The sequence below is a fragment of the Lytechinus pictus genome, chromosome 12, assembly GCF_037042905.1.
Source record: "Lytechinus pictus isolate F3 Inbred chromosome 12, Lp3.0, whole genome shotgun sequence".
Lineage (NCBI taxonomy): Eukaryota > Metazoa > Echinodermata > Echinoidea > Temnopleuroida > Toxopneustidae > Lytechinus > Lytechinus pictus.
This window is the reverse complement of record NC_087256.1, coordinates 8,811,063-8,838,972: the sequence shown is the minus strand read 5'-3', so window position 1 is coordinate 8,838,972 and position 27,910 is coordinate 8,811,063. Positions and strand designations below refer to the sequence as shown.

The 27,910-nt window shown below is 36.4% G+C and overlaps 2 protein-coding genes across 2 annotated transcripts; both read right to left on the bottom strand.

Annotated features, from left to right (window-relative positions):
* Positions 1–701: 701 nt before the first annotated feature.
* Positions 702–17,733, bottom strand: LOC129273267 (cytochrome P450 2J4-like). Its single transcript, XM_054910288.2, is given in 9 exon segments — positions 702–1,059; positions 1,875–2,103; positions 3,132–3,365; positions 4,777–5,013; positions 5,691–5,947; positions 6,695–6,891; positions 8,660–8,798; positions 9,761–9,808; positions 17,661–17,733. Coding segments are annotated over 9 exon segments (1,596 nt in total). The 3' UTR covers positions 702–877.
* Positions 16,029–27,910, bottom strand: LOC129273266 (uncharacterized). Its single transcript, XM_064107814.1, has 12 exons — positions 27,786–27,910; positions 26,934–26,986; positions 26,130–26,491; positions 25,145–25,436; positions 24,521–24,592; positions 23,936–24,021; positions 23,109–23,186; positions 22,316–22,354; positions 21,653–21,772; positions 19,715–19,856; positions 18,970–19,120; positions 16,029–18,048 (listed from the first exon to the last, which is right to left on the bottom strand). Exons 1-12 carry the CDS (start codon positions 27,830–27,832, stop codon positions 17,958–17,960), a joined length of 1,533 nt encoding a protein of 510 aa, XP_063963884.1. The 5' UTR covers positions 27,833–27,910; the 3' UTR covers positions 16,029–17,957.

Sequence of the window (27,910 nt, the reverse complement as noted above, 5' to 3'; positions counted from 1 at the left end):
TTCGTCGGGGTCCTTTTATGTCATGTGTTAAAAAATATCATATACGTAAACATTTCATTCTTTTTCATCTTGAACCTCCACCCATCTGTTTAAAAGTCCTGGAAAAGAATGTTTTTATTTAATAACAACATACACGAATTGCGAGGGAAACAAACTGATTGATGGCATACTATAATCATCACTATAATCATCATGATCAAACCTTTACATTTTTTCATCATCATTATTATAAATTTTCTACCCTAAATTATTGGGGGGGGGATGATAATACAGGCCATCCCCCCCCCCCCACTTGAAATATTGGGGAAGGGATATATCCCACCATCCCCCCCCCGTGATCGACACCCATGTGCCCATGTAACATTTTGGCTGGCAACGAAACAAGTCTTTCAAGATCTGGGCCACCCGCCCCAAATTGTCCCGCCTTCAAAAGTTTGGACAGTCATCAACTATCACACGCACGCATGCGTGGTCCTGAACATTAGCAGTCAATACTCTGTATACACTTTTCTACCAAAGTTAAAACGGCCTAAATGGCAAAAATCTTCGATCAGCCAAAATAATATATTAGGACGTTTTCACACAGGGACGCAGAATAGATTCAAGAATGGAAAATGAATTGTCAAATGCCCTTCATGACAGAAATCACCCAATAAGCCTTTATCGAAAATTGGTGAATTCAAACAATTGTTTCATCATGGACTCTGGACAAACGACATAATTGCAATTTTTCGTCAGCTCCGAAACTTAGGACTGCTGTTCCGGTTCACCAATTTTCGACAAAGACCTCCCACCTTATCTTTGTCATTATTTTGATGGGCCTTTCAATACGTTTACTGTGTTCTTAAATATGTTGTTGGAGTACGAAAATTCCCTATTAGTCTCGTGGGGCCGCACATATTTCGAATGGTGAGGCACTCCTAGCAATACCAAGTATTCCTTTGAATGACAGTGGGGGTGAGTTAGGGGGCTTCTTCATCGTGAATCGATGGAGAAGAGTAGTAAATGCTAGAAAAACCTCAACCCTGGCTAACTGCTTCCCGGGACATTCACGACGACCTGAGAGACGATGAGAGATGGTGAAAGAAGGAGAGAGGAGTAGAAGGGCAGAAGGCGGAGGGAAAATGAGTGATGACAGAAAAAGAGAGAGGGGCGGACAGAGAAGAGGGGGGGGGGGAGAGTAGTGAAGATAAGAGTTAGGATAAAAGATTCGATCATAAGTATTAAATGTAAAAATTTGCATTGAATGTCAAAACAGGCTAAGAGAAACAGTCCAAATGAGAGCTGCGAAGGTATATAGACTTATATAATGATATTCTTTGATTTATAAGAACAATTCTCACCAAGCGTTTTTATTTAAGAAAGCTAGACATAATTATTAATTATTCAAACATGACCTTTCATTAAATCATAATTTATATGAATAAATGTACACTGTGCACAAAGTGTACAGACATTCAAAATAGTATTGCAAAACTGCGAGAAGGCTTAATTCAAAACCCTTTAAGTCCCCGCAGTGTAAGCTCAGGGGCCGATAGATAAACACTTTTCACGTTATTGTATATATTTTTTTTTTAAGGAAGAAGGGGAGCCCCCGGTTCCATGGCCCCTGAAAGCCTAAACCAGACCTGTCCATTGCAATTGAAAATATTGAATATTTCTCTCATTAAATCAGCATGGTACGATTTTCTCATTTATTTAAACGTTTTTACGTTTTATTGCCCCACTCCGAGTATGGCCGTGATAAGCAATATCGACTCAACCGTGTCAACCGAAAATGTTAACACGTCAATTTTCCTCAATATTTTTCATGAGTTACCAGTGGATAATACGTAAGACGAATTTACTGGAATAAAGACATAATGTTTTCCTACCAGTACTGAAGAAGATGAGCTCGTCTTTCTTGATCAGTTCTCCTGCTTGGTTTAGAAACCTCTCAGGTTTGAAAGCGTCAGGGTCCTTCCAAAGATTGCCATCGTTAAAGACCTTCCAAAGATTAGCCATGATGACGGCGCCCTTTGGAATTGTATAGCCATCCAGAGTGACGTCAGCAGCTGCTATGTGAGGCAAACCAAGTGGCACTATTGCCCCTTTCCGTTGGATCTTCACAAAAGAGGGGGGGGGAAGGGATGTTCACTAAGTGTTAGTAGGGTAGACAGAGCATTTTCCTATCTCTAAGATATTAGAAGCCTAAGAAGTCCAAGATCTTCTTCTTGAATGATCTAATATAGACTACCATTAGGCTATTGATGTAGCTAATTACACTTGTAGATCACTGTATTGGGCCAATTATTTACTTCTGCGTTTTTCCGTCAACCAGGGAAGTGAGAGAGACATGCACCTGCTTCAACTATATAGCCACTCTTCAACAAGGCGAGAGAGAAACTTCGCATGGTATAGAAACTAAAATCACAGAAGCCTATTTTAAAGTCAGGAAACATTGCAAATTAAAGGAAAATGAAACCTTTGAAACAAGATAGCCTGTGTTCAAACAGAAAAATCAAAGAAACAGATAAACAAAAGTTTGAGAAAAATTGAATAAATAATAAGAAAGTTATGAGCATTTGAAGTTTAGATCATTATCATAATGTAGATCCTCCAGTTTGCAATGCGACAAAGATGTGTGATGTCACTTGTGAACAACTTTTCCATTACCTTTCTACATATTTCACTTTAACTGCCTCTCTTATCACATCTATCAGTACCTCATGTATCCTTTCTATAAGAGGGCATGTAATATGGATTTTTAAAGAATACATTATGAATAAAGAGTTTGTATCACCATAAGAAAGAGCAAAAAGGGACATTTTAGGGGTATTTTATAGTCTCTCACAGGGAAAGTTGTTCACATGTGACATCACACATCTTTGTCGCATTGCCAATAGGAGGATCTCCATAGCATTAGTGATCGCAATATTAAAATACTCTTAACTTTCTCGTTATTTGTCTGTTTTTCTCAAACTTTCTTTGATCTTATTCTTTGATTTTTCTCTTTCCACACAAACCCACTTGTTGAAAAGGTTCCATTCCCCTTTAATCTAAAAAAAAACCCTAAACAACGAATAATTTAATAACAATAAATAAAGTAAAAATTGATAATTTTTTTCAGTTGTAAATCAGGTTTAAAATACCTCCATCAGTACGGCATTGGTATACGGTAGATTAGGGCGGTCGTCCAACTTCGCATTACGGTCCCTGCCGATCACCTGATCAAGCTCGGCCTGGACACGTGACTGCACTTCAGGGTAGGCGATCATGAATAGGATGGCCCATGTCAGAGTGGTCGAAGTGGTATCCGAACCAGCAAAGAAAAGGTCCATGATAGACTTTCTGAGATTAGTCTGGTCCATGGTCGAGTCAGTGCCCTGTCAGGTTTGGATTTATTAAATATGAATGACCATTAAATAACCATTAACAAAGATATCAATAATGTAAAAGTTATATACAGTGCGTATACAAAAACGGGACAGATTTGAAAAGTCTATTTTTTTCCTTCAAATTATGATGTCTATATTTTGGTGTTAATAGGTGCTCTGAAGTCTTATCTTTTAAATGCCATTAAATTTTTTTAGTTTTGTTCGTGCTTGAGCGAACACGGAATGTTTTTGTCTGGGGTTAAAAAGGAGGCTTGCGCCAAAATGGCATAAAATGATAAATATGATGATCGGACTTCTTGCTAATCAGCAGACTTCCTCTTATCCTTTTCATTATCTAGCCATAATTTTCAAATCATGCGGTCAAAATTCATTTTCAAATCCATTTATTTGCTTGAATTGTTCTGTTGTTGTTTCTTTTTAATATGTTCTCTTTTAGCTTTGAATATTTCTTCTTCATTGTGTGCTACAAAGGTTATGGTGCCTTTGAACAGTGCCATACAGATGGGCGGGGGCTCGGGGATGCCTCCCCCCTCAATAAAAAAAAATCATGACCAAGAAAAAAAGTGGAAAGGAAATAAAAGGAAAGAGAGAAAGAAAATATGATATCATTTTCTGAATGTTATGTCAAAATCTATTACAGCATTTGATATTGTAAGAAAAAAAGTGGGAATATTTACGTGCTCGCTGTGCTCGCTTCGCTCGCTCACAACTTTTTAATACATTTTACCCGATCTGCCATATCTAGCTCCTTCAAAATTGACTCAATACACCATTGCCATTGAAAGACATGAATCCCTTCCTGTTTGTCCTGTCAAGCATATCATTTAACTTGGTCAAGGAATCAACCCCTTGAAAATGGATTCATATCTTTTAAAGGTACCATGACATAAATTGTTTCACATGATAAAAGGATTTGAATAATTACAAGTTTTCCCAATTAATAATGCAAATCTTCTTGCTTGGGTTAGCAAAAAGTCTTCTTTTCTTACTTATGAAGGAAAATTCAAAGGTAAAAGAAGTTTAAATGAAAAAACAAAATAATTAAAGTAAATAAATAAATTTGTAAATAAAATTTGACAGCATAATTCGAAAGTTATGGCACAGATAATGAAAAGGTTAAGAGGAAGTCTGCTGATTAGCAAGAAGTCTGATCATATTCTGCCATTCTGGCGCAAGCCTCTTTTTGAACCCCCAACAAAAACGTCCCGTGTTCGCTCAAGCGTGAACAAAATTTATTTTTTTAAATTGCATTTCAAAGATAAGATTTCAGAGCATGTATTAACATCAAAATATAGATATCATAATTTGAAACAATTTTTTTTAGACTTTTCAAAACTGTCCGGTTTTTTATACGCACTGTATAGTGGTGTATGTATCACATTATCTAAATAAGTCATACCTTCTTTTGAGCCATTCTAATGATATAACGGTCGATGTAGTCTCTCGGATTATCAGGATCAATGGTCTTCTCATGGGCTTCTATCTGGGCTTGGGCGAAGTCGTTGAAGTCGGAAATGATTTTGGACAACAGTTTAGGGACTCCGAATGGAATCTTTGCCAATCCAGGGATGGGGAGATACAATATTGAACCTCCTCCGCCTAAGTTGCGCGATAAGACATTCATGAAGTTTAGTACCTAATAAAATTAGTGTTGCGAAAAAAAAGTGTTTCAGGTGAATTTAATCTTGCAATTTTACGACCTTGGATATTCTCGGAGAATTCAGTGGGTCGTCATGGCATGCAGTATAAGAATGCACCATAGTCAATTACAAAGTGAATCAAAATAAGTACATTATAATCATAATTTTTAATTAAAATAATATAACACTACATCGTTGCCATCAGGAAAATGGGACATTCCATTGCTGCCTACAAGTAACGAAAATCTCACGGCTGCCACCATGTAAAGTAACATTCCAATCATGCCGCCATGTAATGTAACAACCCCATGTAACATCCCAGTGCCACAAAGTAATGCCACGTCCCACGTACTGCTGCCACCATAGTGTAAGATCCCACTTCTGCCACCATGTAATATAACATGCTGCCTATGTAATGCCACATTCTATTGCTGCCACAAAGTAATGTAACATCCAACGTACACTGCCACCACTAAATGCAACAAGCCGTTGCTACCACTATAGCACGCAATCGCTACTAACACCATCCCACCGCTGCTACTAAAATGTTACAATTAGCATCCCATTGCTCCCATCTAACGTAACCTGCAATTTTTACATGGGTAATACTAGCAGGAACTTGTTCCTATATTAATACAAGCATAACTAGATGATTTGCAAGGACGCCTTTTACTTTCAGAAAGTCGGCGTCGTCGTAGGTATACTGTGTTCCAAACATGATCGTACAGATGACGTTGGAAACAGCCTTCCCGAGGAGAATATTGGGATTAAATGGTGACCCTTTCTTTTCCTCGATGGCCCCAATCAGTTGATCCATCTCAGTCCTGATAGTGTCTTCGTAGCTCTTCTTCCCTACGCCAAGCTCACGGAAAACAGAATGGGTGAACTTCCGGTGATCACGCCAAACTTCCCCTTCAGCTACGATTATTCCTAGATTTATTTTGAGGATAAAAACAAAAAACATGCCTTCAAAGTCTGGTATTTGTAATAGCAGGAGTAATTGTAGACATATAGCAAACAATATAATATGGAGGTACGATAATAACTGTAATTATAGGGGACTCTCTTCTCATTAATGTGCAAACTGAGGACGTGGTCTCATACACCCACATAATTTAATTCACTAACTGGGCCCATTTTCGGACATAGGTGGGCATATAATTGCCGACCAGGAGCGCTTCGCACGTACCGCCATACAGAGGTTCGAGGTTAGAGCCCTGGTCACGTCTGTCGAATGGATGACGTTAAAGGTCGGTCCCAGACGTAAATAATCATATCTGATTGATACACGTCTGACAAAACTCAAATACACACAAATACACACACGCTTCACACGTGCCGCCATACATACACACAAATTGGGTTTAATTTGGTCGAACTTGAACCTTTTACAAACCATGCGTTTACTCTATGAAAAAGTGTGAAATGAGATGATGAATTGATTGACATGGATTCCAGGGACGCTCTATAGTTGTAGGATGTCCCGGTAGATGGGTAAAATGTAAAACAATAGCTCTCCAAAAGTACGACATTAAAAATTCACAAATGCACACACACTTTTTTTTTTCAACACACCCTCTCACACATGCACAAACCCACCCTCACACACAAACACATGCACGCGAGCACACACTCACCCTATATGCACAAACAACAAGTAATGCATAAAAAGCTCACCGCTGTTAGGCCTTCCAATGATTTCGTTAACCATCTGGCTCTTGGGTCGATTCTGTAGATCGGGGTGTTTGAAAGCTTCCAAGACAAGTCTGTATGTGTTCAGAAGCACCACTGGTTTGGGTCCTAGTTTAAAGGACATGATCTCACCATACTCGTCGGCCCACGATGAGAACAGTGGAATTGGATCGGAACTATTCCTGTACAGAAGATTCGTTGACGAGAAGAAGGTTTTTAGGCAAACAATATTTCTGAGAACGATGAAACGGGTACTTCAGGCCAAAGTAAGATTGGAAAGGTAAAATTAAAATCTATATATTGAAAGCTTTATAAAAATCGAATTTATGACATTTATTCATAGTTTGCGGAATCGGTCATATTATGCATGTTACTAAATGATATGCAATTAAAAAGCTGATGGTGGAATATTAACTCTTGATTCTTTTGTAATTTGCTACACCTATTCAAATTTTAATTTGTAAAAACGGTATAGACTACTGTTTTACGGTGCGAGATATTTATGTTGTTACAAGAAAGATGAATTTTCGAGCCACAAGTTTAAATTCCATTAAAAAAAAGACAGTGGAGAATAACTAGTATCAGTTCGCTCATGGATAGATCACATAATCATGACATCAATCATCATCGACAAGCATATAACTATGTTACCGAAATAATGCATGTCCTCGAAAGTGATAACTACTTAATATATTTAATTGTGTGTTAGGGTATAGTTTAATCTCTTTCATCAGATCACAATCGTCATGTGAATAGGCCTACTCGCGATGTACAACATTCAATAGGTACTTTTCGTAATTGCAACGGGGATGGATTGTGCAACGTGGTAAATCTATTGAAAATGCTAGTCATCAAATCGCAACGGGCAGCTGAGAGGTTTTCGTCATGGCGAAATGATTTTCATATGAACAAAAACACATTTTGTGTACGGAATGGCGTGAATTGGACGGAATTTACCATCGGACATTTGGTGCGCCATTTCGTTTGATAAAAATTCATTTCGTATGGCACGCCAAATAAACTTTGTGGACGCAATTACATTTCGTCTAGACGAAATTGATTTCGTGCATTTCGTCGAGACGAAATTTATTTGTGTGACAAAAAATAAAATTGTGTACGAAATAAAAAAGCGTCATGACGAAATGATTTTCGTCTGAATAAAAACACATTTTGAGTACGGAATGCCGTGATTTGGACGGAAAATACTGGCGGACACTTGGCGCCCCATAGTCAAGCAGATCGTCCCAGGGTTCGGACCGGACGGAAAATTGCAAATATGTCGTTTGTCCGCTGTCCATGCAGGACGACACATGCTGTTTTGATTCCCCATTTTCGACAAAGACTGTTTTCGGGACTGCTTTGTCATGAAGGGCTTTGGGCAATAGATTTTCTGAGTTCCAGAAGGTGTCTGAGCAGTCGTTACGAAAACACGCATTTTATTCTCTGCACGATGCATTAGAGTTGTACCGCCATTATCTGTTCATACTATAGAACCATGGGTATAGATCACTGGCGTACCTAGGATTTTCCAGAAGGGGGGCAAAATTTTTGGAGGATATTTCGTCCGCGAAAAAATTTGAAAAAAAAAAAAAAAAAAAGGTATTCAGGTTAAAAAGAGGGGGAACACGTCCGTTTTCATTGCATGTGACTCATCAGGGGGGGGGGGGGGGCAGGGATACGCCCCCCTGCATGAGTTGTGACCCGTCAGGGGGGAGGGGCAGTCTGCCCCCCCTTAGGTACGCTAGTTGTATAGATCCAGCTGGTAAATAGTGTAATACGGTACAATTTTTCCCCAAAAAGCAGACAAGCACTTGCAATATACACTGTCATTTCGCGCATACTCGATATATTTACAGAACCCTCTATTTAATTGGAGAGCAATATGTCCATGTTTCCGCTCTGTAATTTTTTGGTTCTCTATCTTTGTCTAAATTAGCGTTCACTCATTACCTGATGAACTTGAGAAGAACTCCCAAGAACGGAAGTCCAGTTGGTCCAGGTGGTAGATTCTTAGGTTGAGATATCAGGTGTTTTACGATGTACATTGAGAAGAGAGCAACTCCCGTTGTTATGAGAAAGTATTGGGGCTCTAGTAACCGAGACAAGTCCATATTACTGTGATCAAAACATTTAAAGTACATATGGATTAGATTTCTTAAAGTGAAAAGGAGGTATAGAGAAATTTATTGGAAGAGAGAAAAAGTGGTTACTATATACCCCCCCCCCCCTCCAAGCCACCGACAATAGTTGGCAATATTTTGAGGTACATCAGTGGCGTTCGGGAAGCTAAAACTCCTCTAGATGTCATTGGTGATGGTGTATCCAATTCATCTTGGAGATCGGGGAGGGGAGAAATGGAGGAGGAAGAGGAAGCCGCTCATTGGAATATATTGAAAGCCATCGGTGATGCAGTACCCATTTCAACTTGGAAGGGGAGGGGGTTGAGAATGGGGGCAGAAGAAGAAGAGTTCATTTGTCAATTGGAACTCATATAGGTGGTGATGGTGTACCCATTTCAACTTGGAGGAGGGGAGGGTGGGGCGGAAGAGGAAACGATCTTTGGTCATGTTAGTCGGTTGAGGGATTCATACAAAATATTTTGTCTCGTCTGTACAGCAGAGTGAGACGATGGCGTCGTCAATATTGAAATCTTAACCAAGGTTAAGTTTTGGAAATGCATCATAACTTAATAATCATATACCTCTTTCATGACACTTAGACATAAGAATAATCAAGTGTCACTTTGAGGGCACTTGACCAAGGTCACATGTCATCTAGGGTAAATGAACTTTGACCATGTTGGGGGTATCCACACTGAAATATTAACCAGGGTTAAGATTATAACTTTAAAAGTATGGACCTATATATCATGGAACTTGGAGATAAGGTAATCACATACTATTGATTATCTGCTATGAGTTGCCCGTCGCATGATTAACATCAAAGTTCATTAAGGGTCAATGAACTTTGGTTAAGGTTTTGGAAGGTAAATGGATATACTTCATGAAACTTGGACATAAGGGGAATCAAATATCACTGATCATTTCGCACGAGTTTCGGTTCACATAATCACGGTCAAAGGCCATTTATGGATTATCTCTGCATGACCATTGTTGTGTCACCATTGAAATCTTATTAACCAATGTTAAGTTTTTGAAATGTCAACTTAAAGTGCATGGATCTATTTCATGAAATTTGAACATAATTGCAATTAAGTCTCACTGAAGGGTTGTAGGTCACAAGTCATGATCAGGGTAAATGGTCATTTGAGGTCAACAAATTTAGTATGTTATTATCAAGTGACTTGTGTTTTTTTAAAAAAGTCAGCATTGCTGCTTTAGATTACGCAACGCAGGCGAGACCGCCAGTGGCGTTCTACCTGTTACAATTTAAAACGAAGTCTTAGGTGACTGATCGCCCCTGGCCATACCAATTTTCTGTCGTGATTATTCGATTTTTTATTTTTTTATATAATTGAGTGGGTATCGATAAATCAATGTAAATGTAAATTAATCAAGTAATATCTATATTGAAGTTCAAGGTCAGATTGGTTTTGACAACATCGTGAAGTTAATCTGCATAAGTTGCATAAATCTGTCATTAAGATGAGGATTAAGAATTGGCCTTTATAGTACTATAAGACTGAAGTCCAAAGGTGCATTTACACAAGAGAAATTGTCGGAGTTGGTCATTTTGCCCAAAGATCAACTCTAATAGTGTTTTATTCATATTGAACGAAATAACAGGGACCTGGGAACGATTTCTAATAGGGGTTGCTGGTATTTGAATTTGATAAGCAGAAAAAAGGTTTTCACAACCTAAGGGCATTGAAAAAGAATAATGATGGTGATACAAGTTACAATTCTGCTATTTAGCATACCAATCTCATTTCCATGGGGGGGGGGGGGGTCTGCCTATGGTGAATAACACACGCAGCACCCCCCCCCTAGGCAAACCTTGAAGGGTACTTTCAGCACCCTCAGCACCCCTGCTTCAAAGGGCCATGCTAAATAGTGCCTACAATCAACTTAAAACCAAAATTTCCCCTTGAATAATTGATTTCAGTCTCATTGAATCAAACATTCAATATTTGTTATAAGCATTTCAAAATAAAAGAAAAATGATTCAGAATCGTCCAGGCAATTTTAGCTAGTTTCAATCTATTATAATGATTTTATCTCAATATTGGAAATCATACGTAATTTTCGAAAGCGAAAAATCACGTTGAATTTAATTACCATGAGTGTTTACAAAAAAAAAGAAGTTTTATGTTGGGTTTAGTAGTTCATATTTACCAATATTTCGAAATAGTGAAAACAATTTGCCGCACTTGAACGGAACTCAACGATTTATGATCAATACATTGCTTCATATTCATTCAAACACAAGAAACGAAATAAAAAAGAACACATTTTCAATCTACCTCGAATTGTAGTATATGGTGATCATGCTTTATGTGAATTTACACAAAAATGAAACGAAATCTCGAAACTACAATGCATACTATTTCAATAGCCATTTTTTTGTCACTGAAGTGATATTTATTCCAGTAAGTGCATTCATTATTTCGTCCTTTTGCTGTTGAATAAGTTACATAATAAAGAGAAACCGAAAGATTTCGATAAATATCAAATTTACTCACCGACAAGTACAGATAAAAATGATAAAAATGAGCGATTTGCACTTTCCTCACTTAGAGACTGCATGCAGTGAAAATGAAAAGCATGTTGACCGTCATCGTCATTAATATATATATTTTTTTAGTAGCAGCATGAACTTTATGTCGAATAAAAACGAGTAATATGATGCCCAAGATTTTATGTTATGTGGGAGGGGCAAAAATTGGTTTTCGAAAACAGATTTATCAAAAGACATCGTACGCATCATGAAATTTATTCATCCTTTTTTTCGGGGGGGGGGGGGGTCGTCCCAATTATGGGCTGAGGAAAAACCCCAAAGCTCCCATAAAAGGTAAACATGCGGCATTTTTGAAATTCACTTTGAAGGTTAAGGTTAATAGCAGTTCAAGATCAGAGTGGTCATCGTAAGGTTTATTTGTATAAATCGATATTATCAAGATAACGGATAAAAATTGACCAATATTGTAATACCAAGTCTAAAGGTACATTGATACGAGAGCAATCACGGCTGGAGTTGTCATTGTAGGTGAAAGTTCAACTGAAATCACATTTTCTTCACCTTTTTCACCGACGACTCGAATATTTTTACATTTCCAATAAAATCCTCAATTTCGTTTTGAATACTCTATAAAATGCAAAATTAGCCATTTTATTCAAACAAACCGTCGAGAGGGGGGGGGGGGGGGGGGGAGGACAAAATTTGAAGGGAATGAAGAGATAATGAAAGAGAGAGTATAAAAATGGAGATCTATAGTGTAACTCCATAATTGCCCTCTTCATTCAATTGAGAAAAAAAGTCACTTTTGCCTCGCCTTGCCCCATTATTTCCCTCGCGCTACCGCAATGATATCATTCTTCTATTGCATAAATAAATTTACAAAAATGTTGATATAAAACTGAAGTCGTGTACACAGGAAATATTTGTGCACAATACAGTAAGAACACTGCGTAAAAAAGGAGATGAACTATGCCGAGTTCCAAAAATTCCCAACCTATCATGAATATATAATTTAAAAGAGAAAAATATTTCACCTTATCTAAATTGTGATCAGTCATGCATGAATGATTATAACTCGTTAAGTGTATTAATTTTCAGACCTTTCTCGTCGCTCAGATTAAAAATGGGATTAGGTTTTACTCTCTTCTTTCCTCTTCAGGATTAGGTTTTACTCTTCACAACTCTCTCCCATGTCTTACTCCTCGAACATTATTGGGGTCTGACGTGCTCTCACAAGATATTGCGTTATTTCGGGACCGCGTATCCGGACGTTACAAATTTTGGCTCAAAGGTCGCGCGAGACATGTCATGTAGTAATTTCACAGATTTAGGCGGAAAATGCCAATGGGTAGGGGTTGATCATCGTCATCATCTCTTCCGCCATCATCATCATCATAATTATAATCTTTCTAGGTCATCATCATCATCCTTCACAACATAGCATCACCATACTAATATGATATAAGTAATATCTAAGTGTGTAATTATTATCATCCTTTTATTTGAAATTGGTCGTGTCATTCTTTTTTACGACTATTTTCAAATGATCTAATAATGAAAACTTAATAATTTTTTTATATTTGTTATTCGATCATTCGCAATTCGACTTTTGTGATATATTTTATCTCGACTTCGTTGTAATTGTATATGAAGATTTTGGTTGCAATAGGGGTTAGGTCCACTTTGGACTATCTGAGAAAAACCATGTTTTTTATTCTCACTTATTGCAATATTCTTATGAGAAACTAAATTGTCATGATGTACTACCCAATCATGTGAACATAAAATTGGGTATAAAAGAAATCTACATGTCTTCAATTTTTTTCTATTTTATTCTTTTAAAAATTATCAGTGTAGACCTAACACCTTTTGCAAGCAAACTGAAACGAATCCAATCTATTTTTATTATAAAAAGTGATTTTTCTTTGCCACTTTTATTCACGTGTTCATGTGAATTTCAAATTTTCTTGTTTTCATCAGAGCGACAAAAAATTTAGATGTTTTGAGACAGAAAACAATAAAATTTATGAACAATGGGCCTAACCCCTTTTGACAAATGAGCTCTTCAGAAGAGTTTGTTTAGAAAAGGGGTTAGGTCCACTCCAAGAATTTTTTTTTTTTATTCTCCCATATTGCAATTTTCTTATGCGAAACTAAATTTTCATGATACCCTACCATGAGAACATAAAATTGGGTACAAAAGAAATCTAACCGTCTTCATATTTTTTAAAATATTCTTTTCCAAAAAAAAAATTGTGTGGACCCAACCCCTTTTGCAACCAAACTGAAATGGACCTAACCCCTTTTGAAAAAAGTGATTTTTCTTTGCCATTTTAGATCACTTTTTAATGGGAATTTCAACTTTTCTTTGGTATCATCTTATATAGAGCTACTAAAAATCTATACATCGAGATAAAAAAATTAAATTTGATGACTAATGGACCTAACCCCTTTTGCAAGTGAGCTCTTCATATTTATTTGTATACTGTATTTTTAAGCCCCTGGCTGGAAATCATACGAATTTTCAATCAATAAAACGTTCCAATATAACCATCCACATTCCTCTCTATTTCTGAACCATCCTTTTATTTCATCCCTGTATTGTATTCGACTGTATTTATAATGAAAATTCAACCGAATTCAGTTCTTGGGCTAAAAATTGGTTCAAATTGATCATCTCTTTTTTTTTTTCTCTCTCTCTATACTCTAGGCCTACTAGTATATCAAGAACCATTTTACCACTGAATTAAAACTTCAAAATTCTCATATTAGAAATGACGGGCGGGTGTTTGCGTGTGTGTCGGAGGGGGGGGGGGGGGTAAGGAGGGGGCATGCAAGGCCCGGATGGAAGTAGAACAGTGCTCTATTTATCGTGTTTTTATTCTCTTATATTTGCAATTCATTTAATTGTAATATTTTAGTTTTTACGTTATGGTTTCTTTAAATAATATTGCATGGTTTGTATAATTGGTTCAATAAATTGGTACAAATTATTTTTTTTGTTACTTTGTGAATATTATTGTATGAATTTGAGAGAACAATAAAACATCATAAAAATAGAATATCTGGTATTATCTGGCGATTGTTTGCTAAGTATTTTGACAGTACTGAAGGTCAATGGATAATGAGGGGTTAATTTACTGATAAAAATGACCGAGGGTCCATGACTAAAAGGCGAAAGAGAGAGCGGGAGAGACAGGGGGGTGGTTGATGCAGTTACCGCATGGCATGTGCTTTGCAACCCTAGACAAAGGTGATGATATAAAATAAATTTCAGTACTATGTAAGAATTTAGTTTTGCCATTTTATCATTTCATTACGAATGTTTTGTCAAATCTAGTAAAAACAGTTAGCCGTTTTCAAACGGAAAATATTCACTCACTTGAAATGAAATATATATCGGCTAGGTGTACAATAATCTAGTTGTACATATCAAAAAACATTTTAACAGTTATAATTATCAGTTAACAGTTTTCTTAGGCTAGGGACCTAGGGTAACTCTAAATCTTCAATTTTTATATGATTCTCTTAAGTTATTGACCAGGGTATCACAGATATAATGGTCATGTTTGATCAAATCCCTGTAGAATGTAAATAGCTATTTTGGTAGAGAAGATGAATTTGAGAATTTGAAGAAATCTAAATTGTTTATATACATATGGGTAAAACATGACCATTATATATGTGATACCCTGATCAATGACATTCTGTCTTTCTAGAATTGCATGTTTACGACAAAGCCATCCTCTGACAAACACACACAAAATGATTATATGACATAACCACATGTTATAAGCAATATTATTTATTCATAAATACATTTACATGAATTTACAAAACAAGAGATTCACATTGTGGAGAAAAAAAATCAACAAGATTATAGATATAAAATGACAGGAAGAAAACTCTTGAGTAGAGCCATAATTCGTGAGTTTCAAATTGATTTAGTTCCATATAAATACAACAAGTATTCCTCTTCATGTCAGTTCCCGATGATGATCTGAAATAAAAGGTCGAAAATTTGAAACTCACTTATTATGGCTCTCCTAAGAGTTTTCTTCCTGTCATTTTATTTAATGATATGTGGAAATTATGGAAAATAGATGTGCCAATCAAAGATTTCCAAAGGCAATTACAAATCTGAAAAGCAAGAGGGAAAAAGAAATAGGAGGCACTGTCCACGAAAAGTCAGGAACAAGTTTGGATTTGTGGCCAAATCTTAATCATGCTGCATGCTACAATTTTATGGTGGCAGCAGTGGGATCCTGCATGCTACATTCCTAGGGTGGCAGCAGTGGGATGATGCATGCTACATTCCTATGGTGGCAGCAGTGGGATACTGCATGTTACATTCCTAAGGTGGCAGCAGTGGGATGCTGCATGCTACATTCCTATGGTGGCAGCAGTGGGATGCTGCATGCTACATTCCATGGTGGCAGCAGTGGGATGTTGCATGCTACAATTTTATGGTGGCAGCAGTGGGATTGATGCATGTTACATTCTTATGGTGGCAGCAGTGGGATGCTACGAATTACATTTTCCTTTACGAATTACATTTTCCTTATGTCTTGAATGATGTGCCTGTGAGTTAAATTAAGTAAGGCCAACAAATCACCCATAACAAGGAATTCAAAGTGAGAAAATTGTGTTTTCTTTAAAGCAGTAAAAGATTTTTTTTTTTGGGGGGAATCTAAGAAAAGTATTGTAAAATCGGCCTTGTAGAAAAATAAGGTCCTTCTGCTCCACCAATGTTTGGATCACCTCATGTAATGAAATAGAAAATGCTGCAAATTTACAGTAGTAATGTGCATGACTTTATTCATAACATATAACTTATGGAAGCCATTATATCTTTAATCTGGAAATAATGATGATTATAACCTGAATGAGGCATTTTGGAGACAAGATATCCACGCATATTTTGTCTGTCTGATTGATAAACTCAACACAAAATACGTCACAATGGCCAAGCCAGGATTCAGCTGTATGAAAAGGGACCATAATATTCATGCACCCTTCGTCCGTGAATTTATCAATTTTTTATTGCGGCCGTGTAGTAAATTATCGGTCCATAATATCTGCATCCCCATTCATCAATCCCAAGCGCAAGTCTTGTGTACACGCAAAGTATATGTGCGCGACATGCATGATGCACAACTGCGCTGAATACACTTATGTCACATAACTTAGCCAGGATTACTTCATCACGTTCATGAATATCCTGAATTCAGAAGTACCAACAGTTAAACAAATATAAATTGCTACAAAAATAGCGTGAAGTACACATCACACAGCTGTAGGCTTATAGGTAGTAAAAATAATAATATTGAATGGATTTAATTTTCGGGAGATACCACATTATATTTCCCTCAGTAAACCAACATTGCCTTCGTCAACACTCGGGCAATATGAGACTACTTCGGGAAATATATATGGTATCTTCCTCAAAGCCAGTCAATAAATATACAATCCATATTGTATTATTTCAATACCACTTTCTATTACAACTTTGACATAGTGTGTCAAATGCGGGTGCAAATGGTCCTAACAGAGCACTTTGACATGTTCTTCACACATTTACATAGTTCTGAACTGAACTAGTATTATTGATAATGACCTCACCAAGACCTCATCTTTCAAGTAATGTATATGCTAAATATTTTGCATTGTCATTTTTACGAATTAAACTGTGAAACTTCCTTACAAGCCTAAACAAATGAAGAATTTAGTAACATGGCTACTACTATCTTACACATCTCTCGGTTAATAATTAACTTTCTTGGCAACCTAAACTCGCAATTCACATAGTTTCCTATGATGTACAACCACAAAGTAATCCAGGGCCACCAAGGCCCTGACAATAGATACCTGTTTAATTTACCTCATTCCCCACTCACTAGCCTTAGAAGTCTTTGTTGCTCTTTTTCTTGTTCTTATTTATACTGTAATATTCAGATGTTCCCTTTAGAAAGGTAGCCTTTCCCGGAAAACACTTAGCAGTTAAGGACTGCAACTGATATGTGTGAATGCAAAAAGCATCCATCAAGTGAGCGAGTAGGCAGTCAGTAGGCCTCTGCCTGTCGAAACAAAGATCATGGATTAAAGAACACCTTTGGCAGATGTCTGAAGCCCACGCCGTGTGGTTACATGCCCTTGCTCGTTTCACAGATGCTATCTTTCAAAAGAAAATAATCCATTCCTTAGAAGGGAGGTTAATATGAGATCTACCACCTATGCATCTTAAGAAGTAAGAACCCACTGTAGTCATCCCTCTGCACATTCCCTATCAATTACATCAGGAGGAGAGACCTACCGGTCACAGTGATTCCCCCCTCCAAGGCACAAGTGATGCCAAACAAATAATGAGAGTTTGGTAGTGTAGCCATCATCTTGTTTTCTGTGGGTTCACATTATGAATATCAATCTCTATAGATGATATGCTGAAAAGTCTCACAATTAAGACATTTTCCTTACACTTCACAACACATGGATTTGTGTAAACTTTGATCATCCAAAGTAGAATTCAACAACCCAGCAAATGCCTGTCATTTCCATGTACTTTCATCATACCAGTCTATCATATTTGTTCATCGATTGTATCAAACTTTGGCTACTCAGCAGACCGTTGCTCTAAATCCTGAATCCTTAATGATGTTTCGTGCGTTGCTAACGACGATGTGGCAGCCAAGAGTTCTTGACATCTGTGATAAAGAAGAAAATTATTAGGAGTTTAAAGAACTCACAATACTGCTTGGTTTGATTGGTAAATTATCTTTTCACTTTATGATATTTGAAGGTTTGCAGGATAGAGTGGATGAGGATAAGGTTTGCAGGAACTTCACTTTGGTTTGGTACTCCTGAAGAACTGTTGTTATTCTCATGACCCCTGTGATGTCATAGCAATTGTGTGATCCATTTCAAATTTCACAAAATCATCCAAAATACAGGCTTGCAGTTAACAAAAATTTTGATTTAAATATTCTCACAGACATTCTGATTTTTAAAGGAAATGATTCTATTTCTTTAACTGAAAAATTAAAAAAACATGGCAAATGCATTTGATCAAATGTCGAATCATACACAAATCGTAACGTGGGCCTTGGCTCTGAGGAAACTACGTCCCTATTCCCATTTGCTCTTCTCACGGCACCACACTGAACCACCCATCTCCCAATATGCTTTCTACCAAATTGGTGAGAGAGTATTCATAACTGCTACTACCAAACCGTACAAGAACATACCCAGATTTTGTTTTAACAAGTAACAATCTCTAAATAACTTCCCAAAACTTCTCAAAACTTACTTTCTTTTTTTTTTACTATTGCCACACTATTAAGTGCACTTGAACATGTAATATGGAAAATATGCTACGAAAATTATCATCGTTATGATTATTAAAACTGCAAGATCCTTTAGGGACATTTTAAGTGACATTTTCACAGCTTTTCTATGACGTTTTTTCATGACTTTTTCCATCGTTGTGACAGGGTGTGAAGGATGTGTATATGTTGTGTACCGGAATAAATGATTGAATCCGACGACCTGCGTTATAATAAATCTGTAGCACTTAGAAATAACCAGATTATTATCATTATGACATGTTTATTGGATCTCTGTTTTACCTCCTCAGTTCTTCACTCTCACTAGCTACTGCATTCTCCAGCATGCTAATTGCCGATGAAAAGGCCTCGACCTTGGGTTGTTTGTTTCTTGTTGCCATGGAGATCTCACCCAACAAATGCTCACTCTCGTTCAGTGCTCTTTCTAGTGAATCTAAAAGAATGAAGGTAGAACACAATTATGATGATAGAAAGAGCAGAAGAAGAAAAGACAAAGAGAAAATGAAGGAGGAAAAGGTGAAGGAGAAGTTGAAGGAGATGAATGAGAAAATGAAGGAGATGAAAAATAAGAATTGAAATTGAAATTCAATTCTGTTTTTTTAAAACATACTCATCAAAATGTCTGAAGACGAACAATGTGAGTTCACAATCAATTTCATAAAATAAAATAAATAAAATGATATGAAATGCGAATAAGAAGATAAAAAGAACACAGACAAACAGAGAAAAAGAGCAATTCCATAAAATAATGAACTTCCACTTTCAACGTTCAACCTTAATTTTTTTCCATTCTTACTTCACTTCGTGATCTGCTCAAACCATTTCATTTCATTTCCTTTATTTCCAATTCTCATAAAAAAACATTCAAATACAATCATGAATAACCATGATCAATTGAGGGCAACAAATCCTTTCAGAGGACTAGAAAACAGGGACAAATCACTTCATAAAAGTCCCAAATATAGAGGGAGGTAGGACACACACTTATTTGGAATCTCCTAAAAGAAGATCAACTCTACCAACATACCATGGAATGCATCTTTATCTTGAGGGAGTAAGATATCTGTCATTTCCACCTGGTGTCGTGTGGTGTCCAGAGCATGGGCTAAGGTACTGTATTCCTGCTTGAACTGAGACAGGTGAGCTGTGACTGGGCCAAGACCAGTTTCCTATCAATAAAATAAAATCATAAACCTTGATCAATCAACTGCTAGAATGGAAGCATTCTGGGCCACGTTGCATAAAAGTTACTATTATGGTAACTTTGCTATCCAATGGTAACTACCATGGTAACGATGATCAACAGCCAATCAGAATAAAGGATTCCATGCAAGTTAACATTGGATGGCAAAGTTACCATAATGGTAACTTTTATGCAACAGGGCCCTGATTGGTCAGCAGAAACCAATTATCATTTATTTCTTTTCAAAGTGTTTTAAGATTATGTAAAATAGTTTGTTTTGTTTATAAGCTTTGCACAACTGGTGACCCTTTCTTGTGCCAGATGAGATACAAAAATTGTCCTTATTTTAACAAAATGGGAGTGCATTTCCTGTAAACTAATAAAATTGAGACATTTATTGAATTATCTATTCAGGTGTTTGTTATTTTAGTTAACAATGAGAAAGTTTGACTAGAAAGAACAAATTTCAACTTCAGGTGATGGAAATCAAACGTTGTGAGTAACTTACAAAAAGCTTTCAGAAGCACCATTCTGGGAATTTCACAAAAGCTTATATTTTACTAATTATTCAACTTGTCAAACAATTATACAGTTAATGTCCATGCACTGTCCCCGGTCAAGTAAAAAAAGAAAAAGAAAAAGAGAAGGATGATGAGCTCAACTAAGGTCTTGCTAATCATCTGAATCCACAAAATTGGCATGAATTCAAACCATGATTTATGGATTCAATGGTATAATTACCACTTAACGGGCAAAAAAGTCATAATTTGTGCTTCAGGTAAAGGGTAGTAGTACATGCTTAATTGAATCATCTTATATAAACTGTGGTCTGAATCTAGCATCCTTTACCGAAAGTGTGCAATCATAACTGGACCTTTTCTTGGCATGGGACCTTTCCATAAATAATCAAACTTTTTGTACATCCGACCCCAGTGTTTCTGAATTTTAACTTCATCTCATGAACTGCTCAAGCCATGATAATTTCAGAGCTATTAAGCCCAAACTGGAAAGGAATTATTTCAGGATAGTCCCGTATATAGGAGGTTGGATGTACATATTTCATGATATTGACAACAAATATGGTTACAATATAACTGAAAACTGTATGAATTACTGCCATTTTAGCTTCATATTTCTCAGTTGATCTTTTGCACATACTTTTCGCAATGCACAATTTATTAGCTATCAGTTACTGCAAGTTTATACATATTATCTACATGTATATATGTATGGGGTTTGAATTACATACCAGAGAATTTAACAATTTTTTAATTTTTATTTTACTACAATTCTAAGCTCTGAGTAAACCAAATCTGCTTTGAATAACACCCCCTGTAAGATTGCTATGGCCTATGATATCACTTTGGTTAGAAATGCAATTTGTATTCATACAGAAGAGGATATTCCAAATAGGAAATGATTTTTTCCATTGACAATAATTTGCATAGTCTTCTACCATCAATGGGGCAAAGGGATGCCTAATTCTCATCACTAAGTACCAAACTATCCTCAGCATGCTATGTGTTTACAATAGTTTTTGCAAAAGTTAGCAAGCCCCATAGATAATTCCTTACTACCTGGGCCTGCAGAAAAGTAGGGCTATTCCCAATTGCAGTGTCAGACAAGAAGCTGTAAAAAGGATGGATATTATTTTTTCAGATCTTTTGAGAATATGAATATCCAAGTGTAAATATAATGTCCATGTCATGAAAAAAAAAAATCATATCAAATATATAAGTGTGCAGTTCAAGGAGGGCATTATAAATGTGATTTTGCTCTTACCATTATATCTAGATGATGGTCTAGTGTATTAGCGTGTTTTAATCTTGCTAGCTTCAGTTCTAACTGTGATTTCTTCTTGTGAAGTTCATCATTCAATTGCCACATGCCATACAGATGATTCTGGAAACAAATAAAAAATAAAATAAAAGAATTTATTATGACAGAATTTCAACCTGAAAAGAAAATTAACAATAAACATTTCATCTGACATCTTAGAGGTTATTGAACTTTCAAGAGACAGACATGAGATATTTATGAATTGTAGTGTGTCCCAATAAACAAACATTCAGATTTTAGTTTCAATCATATGACATATACTTTGTGGTAAAAAGGATGACAAAATTGACATACTTGCATACAATATTGTAAACAATATATGAAAATAGGAATAATCAGTAAAGTTCCAAAACCTGTAACTACTCTTGGTTTAAAATCATTTCAACAGGATTGAAAATTCCATGATATAATGTTTTCATAAAGCTTCAAACTCACAGGCAAAAATTGCCAATAGACAGTTTCAATTCTGATCTCATGGTCAAATTCGAATTTCAATGAACAGAAAATTGTTAAAATTGACATAATTAGACAGACAAGGCAAAGAAAGTAAAATTATTGAAACTTCTTATAATCGAACATTACAAATATTGAACATAAAAATCTTACCATTGCTTCTTTCTCTTTGTCTGCTATCACTTTTTTCATCTGTAGAATAAAGGAATGCAAGTAGAGTATCATAAATAAAAAGGATATACAACATAAGTTTAAAGGTCCCACGCCATTTGAATTCAAGTTGATTCCTATTAATTTCTTTGAAGGTTGCGTACTTTGTCTATCTGTTGTTTTTGTAAGCATTTATATTTATTGTTTCATTGTTTTTTACTGATAACCGAGCAATTTTGATGTGATTTTCATTTAATAGTGGCAAATAAATGAATTAAAATTGAATTAATTCACTGTGCTGAATACAAATCATATGTTACTATTTAAGTATCCAATTATGCCTCATGGAATTTTAAACATTTTTTTTAAAAGAATACTCTTTCAACTGGCAAAGCTCCACCCCTAAAAAAGAGCTCAGATCTCATTCACTTATGTGACATCATGACATCATTAGTCAATCTTCAGTCGATTCTTAATGAGTCTGTTTCAGAAAGCATAAGGTTGTGAAAGGGTTTTCGGTTCAGAAATATATAACAGGGATTAGGGTTCGGTTTTGATTATTATAATAATTATTACTATTGTCATTATGTTTATTGTTTGGTTTGAGTTAAGGTTGTAAGTGATGTTACAATAAAAAAATATATATATAATAATAATAATCCTGTTATTTTTTAATGGAGTTTTGCCAAACGTTCACTCCTAAGGTTTTTTTTATTTATCTGCTTTCATTGAAACTAACTTGAGCTCAGGGTGACATTCTTGGAGCTCATGTTTTGAATGATAGGAATAGTCTTACCTTTGTGTCTAGGTAAACAGCCTGTAAATACCTGGCATACATCACATCAAGATCTGACTGGCTCCAATTCTTCACTTGCTGGAAAATGAAGAAAATACAATACAGAAGCTGAAATCAAAATGGTTAACAGACTATTCCAACATCAAGTACGTAAAACCTTCGGGTTGTTTTTATATAAACTCCAGGTAAAAAAACAAGAGTAAATATCCAAAGATTACAGGGTGCACGCAAGAAATGTATTGACATTACTCTGAACAGAGAAGTGTAAATTCAAACTAATATCTGAATGTACATATAAACTAGTGCAAACTCAAAAGGAAGGTGATTTTTATGAAAATGTCTCCCTCTGTAGACAAGTCATAAACTGAATTTTCTAGCATTGGTGAAGCCTCCCCCCAAAAAACACACGCACAAAGAAATAAAAGAATGATAATAAATTAAAATATCATTAATGATAATGAATCATTAAGAATGATATTAATTGAAAATAGAATAAATGGAATAAAAAACATTAGTAATCATAATAATGATTATGATGATGATGATAATTATGTATTAAAAAAAAAATAACCCTCCATCCAAAATAGTACATATGATTAAAAAGAAGAAACATTTGCAGAAATTATCACTATTCCCACTCATGTCTTTTGTATACTTCTTAAAATCATGAAGGCAAGTTACACAATATAGACACTATCCAGGGCTCCAGAACACAAAGGATTGCAATCAACCACTAAATGGCAAGGGCCGATCAAGATAACTGTTTCATCTTTGGTCAAATCACGGACCAGCAACCAATAAAAAGGGTGCTATCATAATTGGGTTACCTTATGTCCTAAAGAGCTATAGGCAGAGTCTTGGGTTGGGGAGACTGAGAGACCAGAAAACTGTCCAGTCATGTCTGCTGACATACCTAAATGAAATGGAGAATATGAATACAATACAAAGTCCATGAATACTCATTCTTTAAAGGCAACAAAATTGTGAAAATACTTTAAAATGTATAAATGTCTCCGCCCTCCATGACATTCCCCTCGATGGCCCGGTTGCTCCACTCCCTCACCGAGTCTATTGCTTTTTCTTTCATTGGGGCGTCGTGGTCTAGTGGGTACGACTCTCTCCTTTCAATCACAGTGACATATGGGTTTAAATCTCAGCCATGACATCTTTTGTGTCAGCAAGAAATTTACAAACATTGTGCTGTACTCAACCCAGGTGAGGTGAATGGGTACCCAGCAGGATTAATTCCTTGAATGCACCAAGCGCCTTTAGCAGCTGGAGCTATAGCCGGGGAAATATACAGTGCACCATTGAATAGGCAAGAAGATAATCGGCACCTCATAAATGCAATATATTATAAATTAGAGTGTAATATTCATCAAATTTATAAATGGGTATGAAAAAGATGTTACCTCTCTCTCGTCTTGAGCCATCCCTCATATCATGAGAATCTCTCATTTTATCTGACATCAGTTTGGAAGAATCTGGGAGGGGAAAGTGACAAGTATGATATAAAGAAGAGAAAGAGAAGAATGAGATAAGGAAGAAGAAAAGGAGAAAGGAAAGAAAGAATTAATAAAAAGAAGAGGAGGAGGAAGAGGAAGAGGAAAGAGAAGAGGAGGAAGAATAAGAAGAAAGAAGAACGTCAGAAGAAAAGGAAGAAGAGAAGAAATTAAGGAAGAGAAAAGAGAAGAAAAGCAAAAGAGCAGAAGAGGAAAAGGGAGAATAAAATGCAGGAGAAGAAAAGAGGAGAAAGAAAACGGAGAAAAAGAAGAATAGAAAGAAGAAAAGGGAAAAGGAGGAGCAGAAGGAGTAAGAGGAAGAGGAAGAGTAAGAATGAAAAAGAACAAGAATAAGGTTGAGCATCATTCGTAGAGTGAACAAGTCATCAGCATAAACATAGTTTCAGCTTAAACATACCATGGCAACATAAAATAAAGAAAGGAGGAGTTTGCAAATCAAAAATACTGAAGCAAAACAAACAAATAAAACACGATATCAACATTAACACTATCTCAAATAATCATGGCACTCACCAACATGAGCAATGGCGGACATATTGGCCCCAAGGATGGACGTACTACCGATGGTTGATGCATTGATGTTAGGGGCACCAGGAAGATGAGAAGTATTGACAGAAGGGGTAGAGGCAAACCTCTTTTTGACATTGACAGGGGTGCTGAAATGACTGTCTCCACCGGTAGAGTGGTGTCTGTCCTGGTGGGTTGAGGTTACAGCAGGTGCAGCGGTGGTGGTGGTGGTGGTGGTGGAGGGTGCAGGGGCGAAGGATTTGGTAGCTTTCATTGGAGCTGGTTTTCCACTGGTAGCCTGGAGAAAAATTATCATTTATGATGGTGGCAATGATGACAATGATTCACAGCATGGGAAAGTGTCAAATATCACTGGTGGATCCAGCAAGATAAGGAAACAATACAATTTCAGGGACAGTATTGTTTGTGCACATCAGTCGGCCCCTCTAAATTATTGTGTGTTATCCGGCTGGATACACATCTGTCATATGTGGCTATCCACCTCAAAACCCACAATAAGACATCAGACAAGGCTCTCCCTGATTAGCCGAAAGAGTAATGCTTCTCCTCCTACTGTCAAAATTGAAGTTGCAAAGATAAACCAGAAACAAGTTTCTTGAGACCAATTTTTTCTCAGAGTGCTGGATATTTAATCCACTGTGCAAAAAAACTTTTCTCCTAAATTACTTATAGAGCTATCTCTTTATAATGAATCAAGTATTACACTAGTATTTTCAAAAGCTATAATCAAATTCATCCATCTGTAAAATAAATTTCATCTCACTTGAAATCAATTTCAACTATTGAAATGTGAATCACACAATCAAATGCAGAATCCTGGGGAGCATTTCATCAACGTTTTCATCGGACAAATCTCCTTGATTCTGATTGGCTTAGAAGCACTGTTACTATGGTAACTGTCAGATAAAACAGGACTTTTCGGATCAAGTCCTTCCATGAAAGGCTCCCCTGTATTCAACCAGTTTAATACCTTTGATCTTCCAGCCCTTTTGACAGAGATATTGTTCGTAGCACTGCTACTGACACCAACCCCTGACCTCACTGTTCTGGCCCCAGCAGTACTGGCTGATTGGGCTCTAGCACCACTGGTGTTAGACCTGGACCCAATGGTGATAGACCTGGACCCACTGATGTTAGACCTGGACCCACTGATGTTAGACCTGGACCCACTGATGTTAGACCTGGACCCGCTGATGTTAGACCTGGCTCCTGTCACAGTGATATTAGACTTGGTCCCGCTCATGATACGCATGGCTCCGGTCGTGGAGATGTTAGGTGCTGATGCTGCTGGCTTGGACAGACTCTGCATGTATCTGGACTGGACAAACTTCCCTAAGATATGATGCAACCACCAAAACAAAAACTTGAGTTTTAGCAGTGAGCAATAATCACTAGAGAAAATCCTGAAATATTAAGAAAAATTTCATTGTATCATCATAGTTCTCAATGTAGTAAGCTTTGACATAATTTGAGTAAGTCGAACATTGCAAAATAATAAAAATGACTGCTAAATTATCCCAAATCAAGATTAAAAAAAAAAGATTTGCTTCCTTTTGTCATTGGATGGTAGTATTGATCTTATCCATTTAGTAATTCATGAAGGGCTTCTATTCCTTCATATTGCAATACATTTCATATGGCATATTTACAATATTACAGTATGCCTAAGAATAAGAAATAGACAATGTATTACAATATACCTAATTATAATAATTATCATTTATGACTGGCAAAGACTCTTCATGTCTTGCACAGCAAAATGTTTGAGACTTACCTTTGACCTTTTTCTTCTTCTTTGTTGACTCACTGCCTCTATGCTCATCAATGCTGAACAGAAAATAATACAGATTTCATTCAATTCTTCTTTTACCCTAAAAAGACTAGGCTATTTTGTACTTTGACACCTAACAAGAATTGGGAGCAGTCAACTGTTGACCGCATGATCATCATTAAAATGTGCACACTAGCTGCCTTTGGCGTGATTAAACCCCCCCCCCCCCTGGAAAGTCATGTATTTTTCTCAATTATTCTCACAATGCTAATCAATGCATGAAATATTTTAGGGGGCCCTCATTCACTAAAATGAATACTAAAAAGGGCTTATCTAAATACTCTTTTGTTCAGGCATGATATTCTCCTCTGAAAAAAAATCTGAAAAGTAGCCAAGGGTGGCTAAGTCCCCGCCAAAGCCCTGGTTGGGGTTACAAGCTCTTGCATAGTGAAGAAATCGAAAGTGATTTTTCAAGGTGAGTCTACATGATAGCTTTATCCTTTGACTTAAAACAGTGCAGTAAAAAACAACGTGAGAATGTTCTTGGGCAAATGATTTCATGTAAAAAAAAAATTAAAATAAAAATATTAAAACTAAAAAAATCTTTTAAAAAAATTTATAAAAAAAAAATTGGAATTCCGATTTTAGTTGGGAGAATATCATGCCTGTTTGTTGTATCTACCAGAATTCTTTTGAAAAAAATATTGCAGTATCAAATTACTCTATGCACTTTGTTTTTTTAGATTAATGTATTTCTTTTTTTATCATCTTACTATCAGTGTTTATTGTCACATCTTTTTCCACATTACTAAAGAAGGGAAAGTAATTGAAAGAAAACAGACTAATTCCACCTACCTCATAACTGAGCTTGGGCGCTCTGATTCTGACGCGAGATCATGCATTGCATCCTGGGATAGCTGCTTCTCATTCGGTTTGAGGGTGCTCGCTGTGGAATCAGAATCTCCTTGCCTTGAAGCTGT

Bases quoted from the DNA above. Each gene is read 5' to 3' on its own strand.
- LOC129273266 (XM_064107814.1), bottom strand. From the start codon at position 27,832: ATGCATGATCTCGCGTCAGAATCAGAGCGCCCAAGCTCAGTTATGAG. The intron at 22,355-23,108 runs GTAAGACTATTC...TTTATTCTACAG, and splicing joins CTGTTTACCTAGACACAAAG to ATGAAAAAAGTGATAGCAGA. The intron at 19,857-21,652 runs GTAAGAGCAAAA...TTTTATTGATAG, and splicing joins ACCATCATCTAGATATAATG to GAAACTGGTCTTGGCCCAGT.